The 19,699-nt window shown below is 36.3% G+C and overlaps 1 protein-coding gene across 5 annotated transcripts in view; it reads right to left on the bottom strand.

Moving 5' to 3' along the window:
• TTC29 (tetratricopeptide repeat domain 29) overlaps positions 1–19,699 on the bottom strand; it is a 237,561-nt gene that overhangs the window by 80,810 nt on the left and 137,052 nt on the right. For all 5 annotated transcript variants that reach the window (XM_017820132.1, XM_017820128.1, XM_017820130.1 and 2 more), the window contains 2 exons: positions 18,390–18,613; positions 8,137–8,322 (listed from right to left, as the gene is read on the bottom strand). In XM_017820132.1, the coding sequence (XP_017675621.1) occupies positions 8,137–8,322; positions 18,390–18,613 (410 nt within the window). The remainder of the gene's footprint in view (positions 1–8,136; positions 8,323–18,389; positions 18,614–19,699) is intronic.

The following is a 19,699-nucleotide window of genomic DNA, read 5'->3' as shown; positions in this document are numbered from 1 at the left end:
GCTCTACAATCAAGTTTTTCCACAATTAACTTATGTATTCCATTCCTAAGCAAGGAGAAACCAATATAACCACTTTGTGATACAGTGTCACAACAAAGGAGAATTAGCTTCAGTTGGTATGACAAAAAATCTATCAACTAAAACACTGAAAGTGTTTTAAAAGGTCCAACTGGGCATGCAGAATTCCATATCCCATTAAGTAAAGGCTTCTTTCTGTCTCTAAAGTTCCCTGATGTGAGACTCTTTTTAATTATATGTCTCTACATGAACCTAAAATGTAGCAACAGGTTTATGTAGTAAGAGGTATGGGATTTGGAAACGTGAATATGTTTGCAGGTCTGAGCTATTCCTACACATCTTTTTCTGAAAGTTGTTTGGAATAAATAATCACAACTAGGAATAAATCTTAGAAGTTAGCAGTCTGGGATATGCAACGTGGGGCGAGGAGGGGGGAATATGATGACAAATCAATGGTATTTGCTTACTTCTGGATGTGGTCTGTAATATAAATGTATATGTTCTCTCCAAACAATGAACAGTACAAAAAGACACTTTTAGGTTAGTCTCCACAGGGAACGAGCCTGTGTGATCATCCTGTCCTCCAACTAGTTCTGGAGTGAACTTCAACCAAATGTGGTAAGAAGTCAGTAGGACAGTAAGTTTCCACCACTTTAGGGAAAGTTATAGTTTGAGGATAGACATTGAGCCAAATTCCAAACAGACAGAAAGACAGGCTGAACTCTGCTGTAGGCATCGTAGAGGGCAGAATGCTGTCTGGTCAGCCAGCAACTGAACCTTTAGCTTATCTACCCTTTAGCTTATCCCAGCACAAACTGAACCTTACAAGTGCTATAGAAGCATACAGGAAATGTTATTGTATAAATGCACAACAAAACTGTGGTTCCTGCCTGAAAGGATATTTAGTCTCTAAATATCTAGAACTGCAACTCTCCTTTAGGCCACTGCCACGTTTTGAGTGGCACTCAAGCTTCCTACGATAAAAAATTACATAGGAATTTATATCTTTAAATCTCTTTCCTCTTTTTGCTCCACACTATGACAAATGCCATTATAAAAAATAATTATGAGGTTCATATTTTATCAAAAATCACAAACTTAAGTAGGTATCATTTTAAACCGAAAGAAATTGCTTACAGAAAGGAATCTCCAACACAGACACAAGAATAGACAAAACCAGAACGGCCTTGGTAGTTTTTAGCTGATAATTGGAGTTGGTTTTCTTTCTGAACAAAGAGATGGGATCCATTTTAGGTTGCCTTCTACCAGTGTCAGACTCAGGCTTGTGAATGGAGACCTCTGGACACTGGTTATGCACTTTATGGTGGAAACATGACACTGCTAAAATAGGCAGGTTGGATAGTTCAAATGCAGCAATATTGTTTATCAGTAACAGTTCTGCACTCCACAGGTAGTAAGAAAGAAATTAATCTCTCTTTACAAATGTTGTTCCTCTGGTTTGTTTTATTTATCAGCTGTCTGCAATATTGCAATCAGATTATAAAGTAGAACATTTCTGTATTATACAGCATAATGAGGATTTTCTACTTAGGTGGGCTTGGCAGACTTGCAGCACAGATATAAAGTTATATTAATTTAGAAGGTGAACACCCATCCCACCAATGAATTTTATTCTGGGTATACTTAGGAATCTCCTAGTAGCAAAAGAAATTACATTTTTATGCAATTAAAATAAACTTGTAAAATGTACACACACAAAAGCATATGAAATTTCATAAGCAATTTTAACTTTTGCCTTTTTAAACCTTTTTAGTACTTCATTTTGCAATATTAACATTCTCTTTTTTATATCTGAATATAAATTATTTCTGCCTGAAGGCAAACCAATTGGGGAAATTCTGCTTAAACGTGCATATTTCCTCTGCATAGATCCTCATGAATGTATGCTGAGTTTCTCTCAATTATTTATACATTACAGTTTTCAATTAAAAAACACTTGCCATAAACAATTCAAAATGCAAAATCAACAATTTCTCAGTAAGAAAAAAAATAATTTCTTGGCTAACAACAAGAAAATAAAAAGTTTAGACTTTTTGTGTTCCAAACCAAACAGATATTCTGAACTGTCTTCAAGTTGCTGTTCATCAAATATATCTATTAATTAACAATTAAGCTTCAGAAGCTTGAAGCCATCCTGTGCAACCTGTTCTAGGTACACCTGCTTTAGCAGGGGGGTTGGACCAGATGATTTTCAGAGGTCCCTTCCAAGCTAATCATTCTGTGCAATGCCCATTAAACACAATCAGAATCTTTCCACCAACTTCTGCAATGCCTTGATTAAAAACATTCATTTCAACAGTATGATAAAGTGATTGCTAAAATTCTACACCTTAGTCTTAATCCACATTGTAGAAGTCTGCAAGAATCCTGTGGTGGTTTTTTTTTTTTTCATAACAAATTATTAAAGTCCCTTGTTATGACTTGGCTTTTCAACCAGAAAAGTTTATATCAAATTTCAACATATGAAATAGACCGTATTTTATCCACGATTAAAGATAAAACAACTATAACTTTCTCATAAATCAGGCCCAATTTATTAATAAGCTTGGGGTGGGTGCAGAAGGACCAAAAGTGACCAGCTGTGGCATAACACTGGTCTATTTGAAGACCAGTGGGAACTTAACACTGCTTATAATCAAGGCAGAACGGGATTAGGACTGAACACTTAAAAATGCTTCATTAATTTGCAGAATATGGCAGATTTTTGAAATGTCTAAGCTTAGTTTAGAAAGGACTAAAAGAATTCTTTATCAGGGTCTCCTAAGACTTGCAATCTAAAAAACACACAAAAATGGACAAAATTGGGTTTATGGATTAGCTGTATGTTACAGGAATCAGCACTGAGATATCTAACACTGCTATTTGCTTTGCATGTGGTCCCCTTCTCTCACTAGTTCTGCCTGCCTCCAGTCTTCTCAGTCTTTAAAAATTTCAGATGAAGTATTACCTCCAGTTTTGTTGATCCTTATGTGCCAGCAGAATATAAATCTGATGACTAATTCAAAGTCACCACTGCATTGAGACTAACAGCATAATTTTCACAGCTCTCATACCGGGGGAGATGCAGTTTCTGGCATGGCACTGATACACTTTTGTAATTCATTGTAAAAGTTTTATTCATTGGACTCTACTGTGATACTTATATGCCTTCTCAAACTAGTTATTTTAGTGTATCCAGAAATGTTTCCAGGCACTGCAACCAACAGATTCCCTAGTAAACTCTCTTATCCTTCAAAACAGTGTGGCTGCTTGCAAACTGCCTGTTAGCAGTAGTCCCTGCAACACTCCTATTACCAAACTGTGTCCATAAACAACTGCAGGGCAGGAAGGCCAAGTTAGCACAAGCCAAAAGCACGTGCATGACTATTAACACCATTTCAGCACCAGCATGTTCCAATGTTCCTAGACATCCTGGTGCACTGCTTCATTTACTCGTGCAGAAAAGCAACCATGGCCTGGGAACATCCACCTTTGCTGCCAAAGTCTGAGAGGTGAGCACAGAGATCCTAACATCATTCGAGGGTGAGAGGATAGATATTTATAAGACTATAGTGGTGATGTTCTTGTTCCTTCCTCCGGAGACCTCGATGCCACTCTTCCTGCTCCACTGTCCCACTGACAACGTGCCATTCAACTATCTTTTTGTAAGGGTGCAAATTAAGGAAAGAACAGTCATGCATCTGTATTGGAAAAATACCATCAGATGTTTTAATCAGTCACCTTTAAGCTTCTCTCACAAGTGCAGAATTGCTTGACATTGAGATCAGAATGTTGGCATCTACAGTACTGGCTATATTCGAATGTGTGTGTACATATATATGCATGTGTATGTGGCTGTGTACATACATGTACATACATAAATACATTTATACAAACACTGTAGTACTTTCAGTGGTCTTGAGGGCTGCTTTCAGGACAAGTACACTTTCAGATGTCTGTTTTTATTATGCTTTTCAATAACATAGAAATATAGAAATATATCTAATTTTGTTATAATCTATTTGAAGCAAATAGCCACTACAAGTACAAAGTCCTTGTTTCCCCCTGGACTGCTCTTTTTACTGACATAAGTTGTCTGAAACTTTGGGATGCCTATATCTATGGTGCATATCACTTCATGCATATAGGTGTTAACCATTTAATAGAAAACAGAAAGCACTCAAATATTGCAGTGATAACTTACACAAACTAGCATTAGCCATTATGTTTATCAGTACACTCAGAATGTTTCTTCTGCAAGATACAGCAGCATAAACCTGAAGTTCACAATTAACTTTAGCAGAAAGTACACTATATTAATCTAACTCTCACAACTCTCTGATATGCAGAAAAATGCACACATTTATAATGACTGATATTACTTCTGAAAACACATTCAAAGCACAAAAGGAAAAATATTTTTTTAAATTGATTTTACTTAATGGCAAATCTGTCACAAAGACTGTGCTTACTTAGATGACAAGTAATGTTGGATTTAATGTGAGAAAACATAATATGTTATTGTGTTTTCAATGTGTTTAAAGTGACACCAGCACATTTAAGAACTATATGAGAAAAGTAATAAATGAGTAACTCAAGTAGAATAATGAGTAACTAAAGTAATAAACCAACTTTTTATCAGCCCTCATAGGAAAGACAAACTATGGGGTGAGCACAGCTAGTTGAACAGTATCACAAGCTGAAGACTCCCACAATAACCAGTGAATAGCATCTCATTTGTAAACAGAGACCTTATTTTACAAATGGAGTACTTTAGGGAAGGGGTTAAAAATCTCATTCTGTGAAGAAATTCCACTAAAATCATGTTTGCTCCAAGCAGAATGTTCCATTTGTGTCTGTAGCAGGCTACTCAGTTATTATTGTTTTCTTTCCCTTCCTGGCAGCTACTAATCGTCTGCATCCAAATATCATGACTGAAGTCTACACCTCAAATATTTAGCTTTGAAGATTAATGAACATCAGATTATATCCAGCCCCTAGGACAGGGACCAGGCTGAAAGTCAAGGAACTTTAAATTTGATTACACAAAAATTACCCAGCAAATTTATTGATTTTCTTCCAAGGCAAACAACAATCTTTACAAGTAAATGTTTAACTTTATACTCCCAAGCAATCAGTCCTAAGCATATATAGACAGCTTCTTTTCCCAAGTAATGAAAAATACACTGTTGGATGAGAGAACTGAAAAGAAGTGGTATGAGATATTTACATCTAAAAGGATGCACACACATATGTCTGTGAGACTAATTTCATTCTTGCAAATTTGCTTATTCTCCTGGCTGCGCTGTTAATCAAGGCAGTTGATACAGATATGACAATTTAAATCAGATGAAGTATCTCATAAATGTTAGGAATCATTCACATACCTACACAGACATCTATCTATTTGTATTGCTAGATGTACATATTCCTATTTACATACACATTAATGCACACACATATGTCTATACATGTGTATCTATCCCTGTATATAACTCCCTAGAAGTGGGCATATGACTCATTCAGATCACAAATTAGATTACAGCATCCTAGATAACTGAACAAAAAAGCTATTAAAAAAGCTAAGTCTCTGTCCTAATATAAAAATAGTATGTTTAAACTTTTTACTTATAACACCATTAACACTCCTGCAGTTTTATACAATGCCAACCCAACATCTGCTCTTACACTTTTTCTGCAATCAGAACTCCCCCTTGAATCAATTTTTCACCCTTGAAAATACAAAGTGCATGGAATACATCTGCTGTCTTTTTTCTCAGTGGTGCCTCAAAGCAAATCCTGCTTACTGTCTCAGCTTCTTCATTTTTTTTACCTCTCCCTCTCCATGGAAAGAAAATATTTGCAACAGCCAGACCCCACAGATAAAGCGGAGTTTTAGCCTGGGCAGTGAAAATGCATCTTGTTTAATCTCTCTTTACTAAAGTTAATAAGAAGTCTCTCTTCTAGAAGTTTCTAATATTTTACAACAGGAAAATAAAATTTCCTCTCCTCTGATCATCTCAGTATATTTAATAACTTTATGTGGTTTTGTAATGGGCTTCAACATATTTAAGTATTCAATAATCTTTTCTTTACACATCATAAAAGTAGGAAATTTTAAAATTTTTTTAGGCAGTGGTTGGATAACAGTAGTGAGTCACACTCAGTATGTGCCTCTGAAGTTACGAGTAGATATGAATGTTTGCTTTTCTGCACCTTCTTATAATTGAAGGACAACTTCAAAAACCAAAGCAACCCTGACAATTTCTACAAACTACCACCAAAACACAAGGATGCAACTCAGTGCAAAGAGAAAGCAACAAATTGCATTTAGGCACAGATAAATGGTGATCTCAGAACACAGAACAGGACAGTCAGGTAACAGTTCTTCAGAAAATAATTTTGAGATTACTGAAGGTCATGAACCAAACATGAGTATGCAGTTCATGTTGAAATATAGAATGTAGATATCATACCTGAAAACATAAATAAAAATGCGATGTACAAGAAAAGTAATCCTTCTGTTTTACTGATTAATGTTCAAATTTTAGTTTAAATTAGTTCAATTAGTTCAAATTCTAAAACTGAATCCAGGACTGTGTGTTGCAAGCAAGAAAGTTATGGTAACAGTTCACAGGAAAACAGTGTGAATGACCAGTAGTCTAGAAAACATGTGAGAAAGTATTAAAAAAGGTGTGATGTTTCAGCTTTAAGAGAACATGGGTAAAAAACAGAACAATAACCTTTCAATTAAAACAAAACAAAACTGAGAAAGGCTGCATGCTTTATGTTTTATGTCCAGGTTTTTTGCTGGGAAATTAGGACATCTTTCAAAACATTCCCAATCTGTCAGACATTTAGTGGAATTAGCCTGCTTCCCCAAAATATTTAAATTTCTGTGAATCTTCTTTTGTTTAAGAAAAGCCACTCTATTTGAGAAACCAGCAACAGGTTGAGTTTAGAGCTGGAATTGTTTCAACTCACAGTCAAACTCAGAAACAAAAACACAGTGACTACACAAATCACATATTTTAAGCAGTAGTTAGGCATGAAGCACACTTAGGAATTGGAACTGGAAGACAGGCTTTATTCAATTACTTGAGGCTCACTTATTGCTTGTCTTCCCACAACATGAAAGGATTTTATGCAAACATAGGAAAACACTTTTTTCATACTCAGACTGCTATACACACACTGCCATGAAGGTAATGTGTGCTTTTAAATATAGAAACAAGGTTCATTTTGATATAAGAAAGTAATATTATTTACAGTGAGAGACATTGTTCACTGAAAGTCTCCCCAGGGACGTGGTGGAGTCCCCATCACTGGAGGTTTTCTAGATGAGATTGGACAGGGTGCTAAAATAACCTCATCCAGACTCCCTTTCCCATGAAAGGTTGGATTAGATGATCTTTCGAGGTCCCTAACAGCCTGGGCTGTTCTATGATTCTAGTTACTTCTATCGATATATTTTCTAATTTCAGAAAGTCCCAGTTTAAGGAAACAGATGCACAGATGGAGAAATGGAGCTTGTGGTAAGGTGTTAAGTCTGAAGCAAACACCAACGTGGCAGTCACATACAAACAAACAGGGTGTCATTTTCAGTCAAGAGAATCAGAAGGAAGTTTTAAAAAAGTACACAAAAATATATACTGTTTATCTAAGTATAAATTGGAAGCAGGATTAAACTGAACTACCTCTTAAATCAGCCCAGTTTGTGTAATTGCAGATGCCATCCTACTCAAATACCTGTGGCCTGAAGCAGCATTACCAGCCTCTTGTCAAAAACAAGTAAAAAGAAATAATGTCCAACACAAAGAACCCTTGTGATAAAAAAATGCTCCCTTTAAACTTGTGTTTGTATTCCATCTGATGGAGTACTTTCAACTGCAGACAGAATGTCAGAGGAAGTGGGTCTGTGAATAATTACAGACTCCTTTGCCTTCTTATTTGATGCTCCAAAAATTGAAATTGCAACTGTTGTTTTAAAAATTACTTTAAATTTTGGTTCCCAAACAAATTAATATTGAAATATTGTGCCCTGTGATGAAACATAAATTGCCAAATATAACTGTCTCAAGGCTGATACAACGCAGTTTTATCATCTCAGTGACTTACCGTGTCCCTCATTGATGAGGCCCATGTTTACATGTGCTTGTGCCTTCCTCTTCCCACCATCAATTTTTACTAATTGAGCAGTGTTAAAGCATTGCTCATAAAAGTAGTCACTTAACCATTTGTCCTCAGGCTCTTCGAAAGAGCAGGCCAAGTTAAGCTGGTTATCGTACACCTCCTCGTAGAGCCCTTTAAAAACAAAAATTACAATCGAAATATTAGATCATCATCAGCCTTCAGAAACCTTGCATGTTATAGCAATGATCATGTAATGAAAATGAAGAGCTATTTATATATCCACCATTCAAACACCGTCAAGTTCTCCTACACGTCCACTCAAAGAAATATAAGAGGAAAATTATAACCTTACAAATTAGGCACAATTGAAAACACATTTTTGTTCCCATTTGTGTGTGCAAACCCAAAATTCAGTTTAATACAACACACAGACCCTGGATAAGACATTGGCTAGTTAGAAGTTAGAGTGAGCTTAAAAAAAGACCACACTCTGCAAACAAAAAGCATTAGTTCTTAGAACTTTAAATGTTCAAAGTAAGACTAACAAGAAAGTCTTTGAGTTTTCATGTATGCTCCCATGTTTAGTACCTTACCACTCTTAGAAATTAAGGACAAACTGAAATTGCACACCTTGCCCTGAAAAAAACCCCACAGTTCACCAAGGTATTGCTCTCAGAACAAATGTGGAAAGCAGAGGAGACTCAAAGTCACCAATCTTCTCTATGATCTGAAGTTTAGACCCCGCTCTTTATCACCTCAGACAACTAGATGAATACACATTATCCCTAAAATTTACAAAAACACTGCCAGTCGGAAATCTAAGTAGCATTACAAAATCATCCACAAATATATTATTCACAATTTAAAATTATAGAATGATAGCTTCAACAGAATTAGAGTTATTTCTCTCAGAAAATCACCTTCAAAAAAAAAAAAAAAAAGAAATCCACAAGATTTGAATTATTCCAAAACTTTACTAATTTGTGGTAGAGATCTAAAATTTTCCTGGCAAATCTTATCATACTGTTTCTACCTAAAGGGAATTTGAAATATCTGTTCCTTAAGTGATGTTGAAAAATCTATCAGATAATAAAGTACAGCATGAACTTATATGTTTCACGGCAAAATTTATCACTGACTAAACTAAATTAATTTTCTTTGCAAACTCTGCTCATGTCAGATGTGAAATGGAATAATTGGCTAAAATTCCATTGCAGTTTTGGTAGGCTACTTAGTGTGTTTGTGGCTATTAAATGAATGTAAGCCAAACAGGCAGTTCTTAAAAGAATTTCTGTGTAGTTGGGTAAAGGAGTTAAGAACCACAGGTCTTGCAGCAGGTGAAAGGCTGTTTGGTTAAGCTGGACATGTGAATAGAACTGATTTGCTTCTGGGAGTTCTGCCATTTGTAAGTTTTGCTCAACGAAGAGAGAAAAGGGGGAAAAGAAAAAAACAATAATTTTGTTTGTTGCTTTTGTTTTTTTTTCATTTATTATTTTGTTTTCCTATTTATTTTCTCAGAGTTTTCCCCTCTATGAAATGGTAACATCATATTCCTGTCTATAGCTCCCATTAAAATATATAAAATTACGATTTTTGAACCACTTTGTTTTATATGCATTTCCATTTCTCGTATTTTAAATAACTCTTTCAAGAAACGAGTGTTTCACAATCTCTTTACAGTCACTAAAGTAGAAATAACCCAGAAATTACATTTAGATTATCATCTCATAATTTGTGTCTAAGGTTTTACACCAAAACATGCCAAAATATCAGCTTAAATTTAGAAATTTAGCTTTGAGAGGAATTAATTACTAATATATAGACTTCATGTATTCCTTATCAGAACATTCTTCACAGCAGTGAGTTTTCATGCCTTTTTTTCTCCCCTCAAGACCAAAAAAGTACCTCTTGGGTACCTCTTCTTCAGAACATCCAGGAGTGTACATCATATAAAAATTAAACATATAAATATGAGAAATTATGACAATTTTTGTACAATAGCTTCATAAAAATTTCTGCAAATGATACTGAAATGGAAGTAACAAAACTGGGTTGGGCTTAATATACATATATTTATCTGTGTGCATGTGCACAGACATACATGTCTATATTTATATATGTTTATAATAGATATAATATAGATAATGACACACACAGCACTGTAGCATCTACTAAGAAGAAAATTATTCTAGCCCAAACCAGGACCATATACCAATAAAAAAGTTAAGACATAGTTAGGATTCACACAAACTAACCAATTTAGATACAGATACGAGTTATCTGGGATCCCTTTATTCTCAATGAAGAAAACCAGTTACTTCTTGGCTGAGATCCATTCATCTCATCCTGACTTAAACAACTATTGCAGCACAAGGGAGTTCTTTCAGAGATTATCTCATAAGTAAAGACAGAGGTTCCCATGACAATTACAAGCACACAAGCAAATAACCACATGAAGAGAGAAATACAAAACCTAATTATAACCACTAACATAAAGATAACAATACATATTACATACAGATCACAGCTAAGTGAAAATGAACTCGGAAGATACCAGAGGATACATACAAATGGTTGCAATAACACAGAAAGAGAAGAGATAATTGGATTCTCATTGGGGTAAAACACAAGATATAGATTTGCTCCTTTGAAATCTTTGCTACGAAGCATCAAGGCACTAATGCGAGACAAAATTACGCAAATAACTTCAGGTAGTGCCCTACAAATCCCAGGAGATGGCAGTGACCTGAGGCAGACTATAGCTACTGCCACAGCTTTGATTGAATGAACTTTAATGTGACCCTCTGATGACTACCCTGCCAGTGAATAACAATGAGAAGTGCACAAAGACAACCAGTTCTCTGTCATTGTCTTGGGCAGTGGCTGACCAGATATGTCGGTCCTAAAATAAACTCCCAAACCCAGGTTTTGAAAGTCATATTGTCTTCTGGATTCAAAGTCTGATTTACCAATCAAGAAATTAATTGAGGTTATTCTGACAGTGGCAAAGATAGCACATCAAACTTGGTAAAAGTGAACTTTTACCTCCTCAGGAGAAGAACATTAGAATAGGTAAATACAGTCTTCTATAAAATCTCCAAGAAGTAGTTTAGACTTAAAAGCTTTGAACTCTCTGATTTTGTAAAGTTCTCTACAACTGATAATAGAATACATGTAGACAAGTCATATTTATGTATCTGTTGATTAAAAAAAAATTATCTGCACCATTTATCAGAGAGGGAATGACAGCACTGGCATGTGATACTGAATGAACAGAAAGAAAAGTTTGTATCACAGAACAAACAGAGAGAAAAGCTTCAATCACACAAGCAATTGTAAAACAGTTCCTGCGAGACAAATTCCTGTTTTTAAATAAGAAACAGTTAAGAAAGCACATAGAAAAAGTCCAGTGGCTGGATCCCATTCATCCTTCAAAAATTACATTAATTTCATAAAACATTGGAAACTAAATCCAGGTCTTCCAGAACACTTTAGCCACAGGATTGTGAGAAAGCTGTGAAGAAGGTCTACCCAAAAATGGCAGCCAGACAGAGCAAATGAAACTTGATGGAGCAGATGCTGAAGCCTGTTTGTTAACAGTTTTAGATTGAAGATCTGAAAACACATCTTATAGGCAATTATTCAACAGAGCATTTATTCAGTGCAAAGTTGCAAAATTGAAGGAAGTAACATTTCACAAAAATTAAGCAGAAAACAAATTAGAAGTCATGCAATTATGCAGTATTTCTTTTATAACATTTTAATATTTTTATGGGTTTGTAACCGAATATAAATTAGAGAAAATGGACTTCCATTTTGTTTGATCAGAACATTTCAAAGTACTTTTATTTCCACTGAAATCCTGTATATTAAACACAATATGGTATTTCTTGCTCTGTATAAGGACCTCTTCAAGTGCACCTCAACTGCCACGTGGCATCTCCCCTTATTGTGCACAACCCACAGGCCCTGATTAGCCCACTGAACAAAATCTTTGTTTGTTCCTGGGCTCTTCTCAGGAACTGTTCCCTCGGCAAACAGGGGTGTGCACGGAACAGAGGATCCAAACAAATCCATGTTTGCATGTTTGTTGTGTTCAGTCAGACAACTGCTAAGTAGTGCAATGCACAGGAACACTGAGGTGCAGTTTGAGTATGATAACCCCAGGAGAGCTAAAATGAGGGCAAAAAACCATACAGAAGGTCTGCAAGCCGTACTATGAGGTTTAAGTACAACTGCTGCCACATCTGTATAATCTTTGTGACAGGATGTAACAGAAGAAAGGAAAAGAAGTACAACAAAGGTCTTTAGAGAACTGATGAAAATATCATAAAGACATCCTGGCTTGGTGTTTTCCTTGAAGAATAAAAGAAAGAGGCAGCAGCCCCATTTTCCATTAACAAGAACTTGCACTCATTTTTAAAATACAAGTATTGGAAAGAAATTTTTCAACATCCATTTCTGGCTCAATATTTTCCACTCAAAAACCACCAGTCAGTTATTTGTTCCTGACAAAGGCCAGATGGAAGCTTGTCAACAGCTGTTAACGCTCATCCTCCAGTTTAGTTCGTTGGTTTAAGTGAGTATGACTTGATCATAACTGACCATTCACTCTTGAAGACATATAAAGGAGTGCCCCAAGGCCCATTAAGTCACTAGGAGTAATTTTTGATGTCAGAATGAGACACTATTAACGCTGGAAGTTTCATTTTTCTTTTGCCAGAGAAATCAGTGACTTAGTAGCAAGACAGCTGATGCTTTGAAGAATTTGTACACAAAGAAAGATCCAGGATGGAGGCTGTTGGATCAAAAAGAAGCATAAACTGCAATAGAACACGGTGCTGCAATTAGTTTATTTCCACCTGCATGGAAATAAACATTCATGGCAAAGAATCAGTCCCATTAGCTTGCTAAGGCAATCCTGCCTCTACATCTACAGGTAGAGGCCCACCTAATTATTCATTTTTTTCCACAGAATTTATTAACAAATGGATAAGCTTTTTACAAGGAAAAAGAAAAAAAGAACAAATGAAGCAAGGTTTCTGGGAGTTGTTAGCATGATGACACCATCCAGTTTCAGGCAGAGCCTGTTTCCCAGAGTGTACACAGAGCACACTGCTCCCTCTAATTTATGTACTGCTGGATACATAACGGGAAAATAATAAATCAATGTACAATCTGTACAAAGATGCTAAGGAAATGGTCAGGATACAATTTTACTAGTAGGAACAAAGCTATCTAGTGATAATGACATAAGGCAATTAACTGGTAATCTGGAAAGCTAAATGGAGACTCCAAGCCATTGGCAATGAAAACACACTACAGAAATTTTCCAAGAAATGCTGCTTCCATTGAAGTCAATGATTAATTCCACAACTGGCTATACTTTGAGATGGCTTGGCTTCTTTCCTGGACAGAATCATTTCAACTTTTTGTAAAATAATTACAAAAATAATAAAATCCACTGGTCTTTAGCAACTGCTGCATTTTCTCCTGTGATAAAATATTAAGTGGAGAATGATAGACCGGCTTAGAAAATTAAACAGTGTTCCTTTCCCTGTTTCCCCAAAACCAAGCAAAACTATGCCTCATCCAAGCAAATATTAAAAGAGGGTTTGGCATGTTTATACTCTCTCTTTTAATGCATGACCTCTCTCCATTTTTTCTTTTTTTTTTCAAAATAGCATGGGTAATATGGTTATTGCAATGTTTCTAGTGCAGCCTAAGGCATAAGTCTGAAATCTTACAGAAAAGCTTTCCATTGTAAAATGCTAAACTGTTTTCAACCTTAAGTACTTTGGACAAAGAAAGATTATCCAGTGCAAACACATCAAATACTCACGCTTTCTTCATATACTTTATGAAAAGACATCTTTCATAACAAAAACAAATGCTAACTCATACTGTCAAAAGTTTCCTCTACACTGAAGTGAGGAAAAAAAGAGCCAAATTAGCACTTTTTTCTAATTCTGTGTGCCTGATACTCTCTAGAACAAGGGTCAGCAGCCTGCAGCACATACAGAGATGGAGCATTTAGCATACAGCATATCATAAAGGTTGAATGGGGTCAGGAACCAGGAGCAGATGGAATCTCAGAAAGGCAAGAGCTTCAAGGTCTTAAGCCCTACTCTTCAGCAGCTGCCCCAGTGATCAGCTAACGAGCAGCATCTTGCTCTTTTGAAGGCATGTTCATACCCAAGCACAGGTTGCACCCCTTGGCTTTGGCACAGTGATCTGCCAAGCAGTGCTGACTGCTCAGCACATTGCAGCCACTGAACTGTGGCATTTTCCCTGGTTTTGCTCTCCTGCTCTGGCAAAGCAGAGTCAACGGCTGAGACATCTCTTCCTTTAACTGTTCTTGAACTGTAAATTGCCTTGCATTCCCTTCAACTTCTACAACTGAACCAGCTCGCTCTACCAAGTACTGATCACATCAGCACTTCAAGGCCTCTGCTAGTCCAAGGTAAGGACCTGAACATACATTCAATATGTAATTCAGATGTAATCTCAACAGCAATGCTTTCCAAGTGTTTCTGAAATAATACTGGGCCAGCTGACATTTAGGTTGACCAAATCCTCCACCAAGAGGCTGGCCTCAGCCTAAGACATGCAAATGATACTCTACAGTAATACCTGCATACTATCAGTCATTCCTCTTGTAGAATCAGTGCTACCTAACTAATTAACTAAATAAAAGGAGCTACACAATACCTTGAAGGGATGATTCAAACAATAGACTAGCATAATAAGCATACAGACCCAACAAGTAAACTGGCAATGCATTTTAAAACAATAAGATGGTCTGCAGCAGCCAAGCAATGATTTAAAGAATCAGTTACAGTTATATGGTAAATCAGTGCAAGTAACAGCTCAAAGGTTTTAATTTCACTTCTAACTATTTTTATCTGAGGAACAGTAACATCATCATTATGATGAACTGTTGTCCCAGGTACACTTTACACTGGGAGCTGTGGCTCTCCAAAGGGATAGCAGCAACAACTTGTCAGCACTGGGATACACCTTTCAAGGGCAGTTATAGCTTTAAGTGAAATTACTCTGAACAGTGCAATCAGGCAGGCTATTCCATGGCCTCAAAATATAAAACTTGCCTTTTGAAAGAGCCCTCAACATTTTCATAAACGTGACAAGAAATTACTGTATACATCAAATGCTGAGCTATGCAGGTACATTATTCTGGCATTTATCCTGCATTCCTCTGTAAAAAGCCCTACAACTATACATATTTAAACAGCTAAACTACCTCTTTTTTTTCTGTAAGGTACTGAAACCAGAACTAGCAAAAAGAAAGGTTAGTCCAGGATAATGATGGAACATCAAGGACTAATTAAAAACGACTCAATTTTCAGGTCAGAAACATTTACATTATTTGTATAAAAAAATCAAATAGGAGTACAGTCAAGTATTGCCAATATTTCTGCCAGTCTTTTTAGGATAATGCTGTACCTGGGGCCACATAATTCTGTTAGCTCTTTTTCTGAGAAGCTGCAAGGATTAATGCTAGCTCTGTATTTTTAAATACTTGGGAGATAATCAAATACAACAACGAGATTGAGTTGGACAGAAGAGAGGTATTTTCTCTGCACACAGTAAAATATTGGTAATAGGCAATTAAAAAAAGACAACTCCTGTAAGATTTGAAGTTTAATCAAAATGTTACAGTGAAAATGAAAACAGAGGGAACATTCACTGGTGTATATAAAGGTAATCGGTCTCTACAATGTAATGCTGGTAAACAAAATGTCACTGTTTTGAAAAACCCAGCAGTAAAGAAAGTAATTGCTCTTTGATATTGGCCTCCACTTTGTTGTGGATGGTGCTGATTCTGTTCAAGCAAATAATTTATGTCCAGCATTGTACCGTCCTATAATTACAAACTATCAAAACCATTAAAACATTAACATTTTCCAGCAATAAATATAGAGAGCAAATGAACACTTAGATTGTTCTGTGCACTGTTCTAAGTACCCTAAAACTCTAAACCTAGCAGTTCTAGGTATATTCACAATTAAGACAGCAACACTCTGTGATCCAAAAATATCAGGTGAGAAAAATCAAATGACAAATAAGAAAATTATTTAGTGACAGAGTAAGTGAAGTTTTCTTTTCCACTTACCACTTCTGGTTCAAAACCAATCATTTCACTAAGTTTCAATTAATGAATAAACTTAAAAGTAATGAATTTTTTATTTTCATTATTTATATCTGCTACCTCTTTTCCAGCACAACTGTTAGCTCAGGACAGCATACTTCAGACAGGTAAACTTTCAGCTTGCCTAATATTAGTAACATCAACCACACTATGAATCTCTCAAAATTTGCTGCCGTAAATGTTACTTTCATCCTTTTAAGCTTGAACTGTGGCAGCTGAAAAGCAAATTCAGGTCAGCTGCTGTAGTGGCTGCTACATCATGGCAAGTTGCAGCTGAGGTGAACTGCTGAATGCTTCTTAAACGGTGTCAACTGGAGTTGTCAGGAGATCATAAGCCAGAGCCCCAAGCAATCTGATTAGAATCAGAGAGTAACTGGATTAGTGGAACTACTGAATTAGTGTTTGATGAGCTGCACAATTCATATGTATCTTCACAGCACTAGGAGCTCTCAGACCTGCAACATGAATTAGCATCCAAGCCTTCCTGTGCCAGGCGACTCACACCTCATTGCATACAGACAAGGGATTTGTGCAAAGGTTTGCACTGAAACTGGTGAAAAAAAATCAAAACTATCTTGATCTAGCAATTCAGTAAAGACACTTGCCAAATCTATTGGTAGGTTTTGTCATGATTTTCTTTTCTTTCGTTTTAGCCAACTTTAACAGGTGAAATTGGGAGAGGCAAGGTGCAATCAGTCAGACAGCTGGTGGTACCTTGTCTTTGTGAGAGGTGAAAGACTTACCCAGCAAATGCTGAGTTCAGTGAGAGAAAGGGGCCCTGCCTTTCCTAGTGGCAGGAACTGCCCAGCCAGCAGCACCTTGACTCTCCGGGAGTGCATTTGCCAACTCTGTTGTCACACATCAGTTTGTGAAAAATATCATGCACTGAAGGAAGGCAAAATGTTCTCCTCAAGCAGCTGCATGGAGCAGGCCCATCAAGATAAGCCATGTTCACTACTTTTTGACCATCAAAGTATTGGCAGAATGCTTCTGTCAGGGCAGTCCAAACACAAAACTTCTCTCTTATGCTCTGCAAACCAGGGGGTACCTATTCAGGTTTTAGTCATAGTCCAGACGAATCTGAAGATTTCTTCCAGTCGTGGCTGGCTAGTCTTCCTGTCTAGAATTATTGGGAACTAAATAAAGAAACACAACTTTTGACTTTCATGGCACAGATAAAATAAACATTTTTAAATGAACATTTTTTTTAAGAGCTGAAAGGGTTTCTTCTGCTGTTCCTTTTTTAAATAAAGATGTCCTTTTCAACATTTCAGTTAAAAAACTTAGGGTCCAAACTCACAAGCTTTTTTTGTAGATTTTCATATTTGCAATGATCAAAATGCAACTTGAAACAAGCCAACTACAGTGAAATCAACTCAGTCAGAAACAGGATTGCAGTTAGAGCTTTATCTGCCTCCATCCCTGTAACTATTCCAACACAGAAAGATGGAGTAAGTTATGTTACTATTTATAGTAAAAGGAAATTATAAATATGAATGCTTAGTAAATAGTAGGCAACAGAGAAAATACAGTAATTTGGAGTTATGTCTTCACTAATATATAGTAATTCACAGGTGGCATGTTACATCTGTATTTTATTTGACATGTTCACAGTCCTTTTTAAGTCAGTCACAAACCCAAACACAGTTAGCAGGGTATTTAATAAAATCAGATTTATAAAACTATTACTGTGTGAAACAGCATTTCACCTATTAAATTTTTCTAATACAAAACCAGCTACTCAAATCAGTAGAGAAAAACCTCAACAAATAACAAAACTATTAGAAAATAATTGAGATGTTATCGAAGCTATAAATACATCAAACATTTCTGATGATGTCATAATGCACACTACATGTTTTTCCCTCTTCGTTTCCTTCACAAAACCTCTCCTGATATCTGCGGCTCCTAATCATCTGTTCTAGAAATACAGCTTAGTCGACTAAGGCTGAAATGTGCTAAGATGCAGTAACGTTTCAAATTCATACATGAAACAATTTGGAAGCTTCCCCCAGGCATTCGCGGCTGCGGCTCCCGCTGCTCCGCTACCCACAATCCCCCCATTTACCTGCTCGCTGGGCTGCCTCAGCCCTGGTCAGGAAGTGGTAAAGCTGATCCAGCTTATCAGGCTGCTCCTCCAGGGACTTCTCATGCCATATGGCTGACCCAGGCCCTGCAGCCTCCCTCAAGGCATTCCACTTCTGTATCAGAGTGAAGAGCTCGGAGAAGGACTTGTGATAACCCCGTCGCAGCATGTCTATGCAGATGTTCTTCGTGTATGAATTCCTGTTACTGGGAATAAGAAAGAGAGATTTTTAAGCCTTTAAACCTGTATTCTGTTCTCCACCTCACCAAATAAGTACAGATAACTAAAACAGCTTTCAAGAAGAGACCTCTGCAGTTCAGCAGCAGGGAATGGGTATGTATTTCCCCCGCTCAAAAAGTGATCTGTTATAATACGATCACAAATGCCATACCCCAGGGAAGTAAATATGGCAATAATGAATAAATGCCTGTATATATATATATTTGTGAAAACATGTTAAAAAAAGACACTGGTAGTCTTCAGCTGGTATTTGGTAAAAAAGGCTGCCTGATGGGGAAAAAAAAACAACCCATGTTTACATTAGTTCATGAAAACACAATGAACTCTTAGTTTGCTTTAAGACAGTGCACAGGGAAAAATGAGGCACATTCCACATGTCAAAACAACCTACATGTTAAATAGTTTTGCTGTAGGACATGATGGCTTGGTTTAAAACGTCAAACAAATGCTACGCCAGAAACATAATCATTAGATATTATTTTGCTTCTGTTTAGCATATAACTTCAGCTGGGACTGGTTACTGATGCAAAAGTTTGATAATTTCTCCCTAATTTTACACTCAAATGATGCTATGATGAATTTAAATCAAAGTTTATCTCATTCATAAACACTGATAAGACATCCATATTAAAAAGTCGTGTAATCAAATATTCTCAAGAGGTAATATATCTTTTGAGGTATTATTTATGGAAATAATAAAAATATTTCTTTTACAGGGCATGAAACAATCATTGTGTCCTATTCTGGAGAAAACTATGAGTCCAATGGGACTGCCTGCAACACTAAGGTACAGATGTAAAGGTTTGCAGGCATAGGTACCTACTGTGGGAAAACAAACCTTTGTCCCAGTAAAAGGGCAAGGACCCAGATGTGTTATTTCTATTTTGTATATTCCATTAAGTTTCCAAACTGTTTTCAAGACTGTCTTTTTAGACTAAAATCTATTTAAATTCAAATTCTCAGCAGCTTTAAAATAAATATGGAATTCTGAAAACTGAGATTTATAGTGTATGTCATAAATTCAGATGATTTCATACTAAATAATAGCCTAA

Source organism: Lepidothrix coronata, unplaced genomic scaffold (genome assembly GCF_001604755.1).
Source record: "Lepidothrix coronata isolate B3197 unplaced genomic scaffold, Lepidothrix_coronata-1.0 Scaffold79, whole genome shotgun sequence".
NCBI lineage: Eukaryota > Metazoa > Chordata > Aves > Passeriformes > Pipridae > Lepidothrix > Lepidothrix coronata.
The sequence above is the reverse complement of the archived record's forward strand: the minus strand, read 5'-3'. Positions and strand labels throughout refer to the sequence as shown.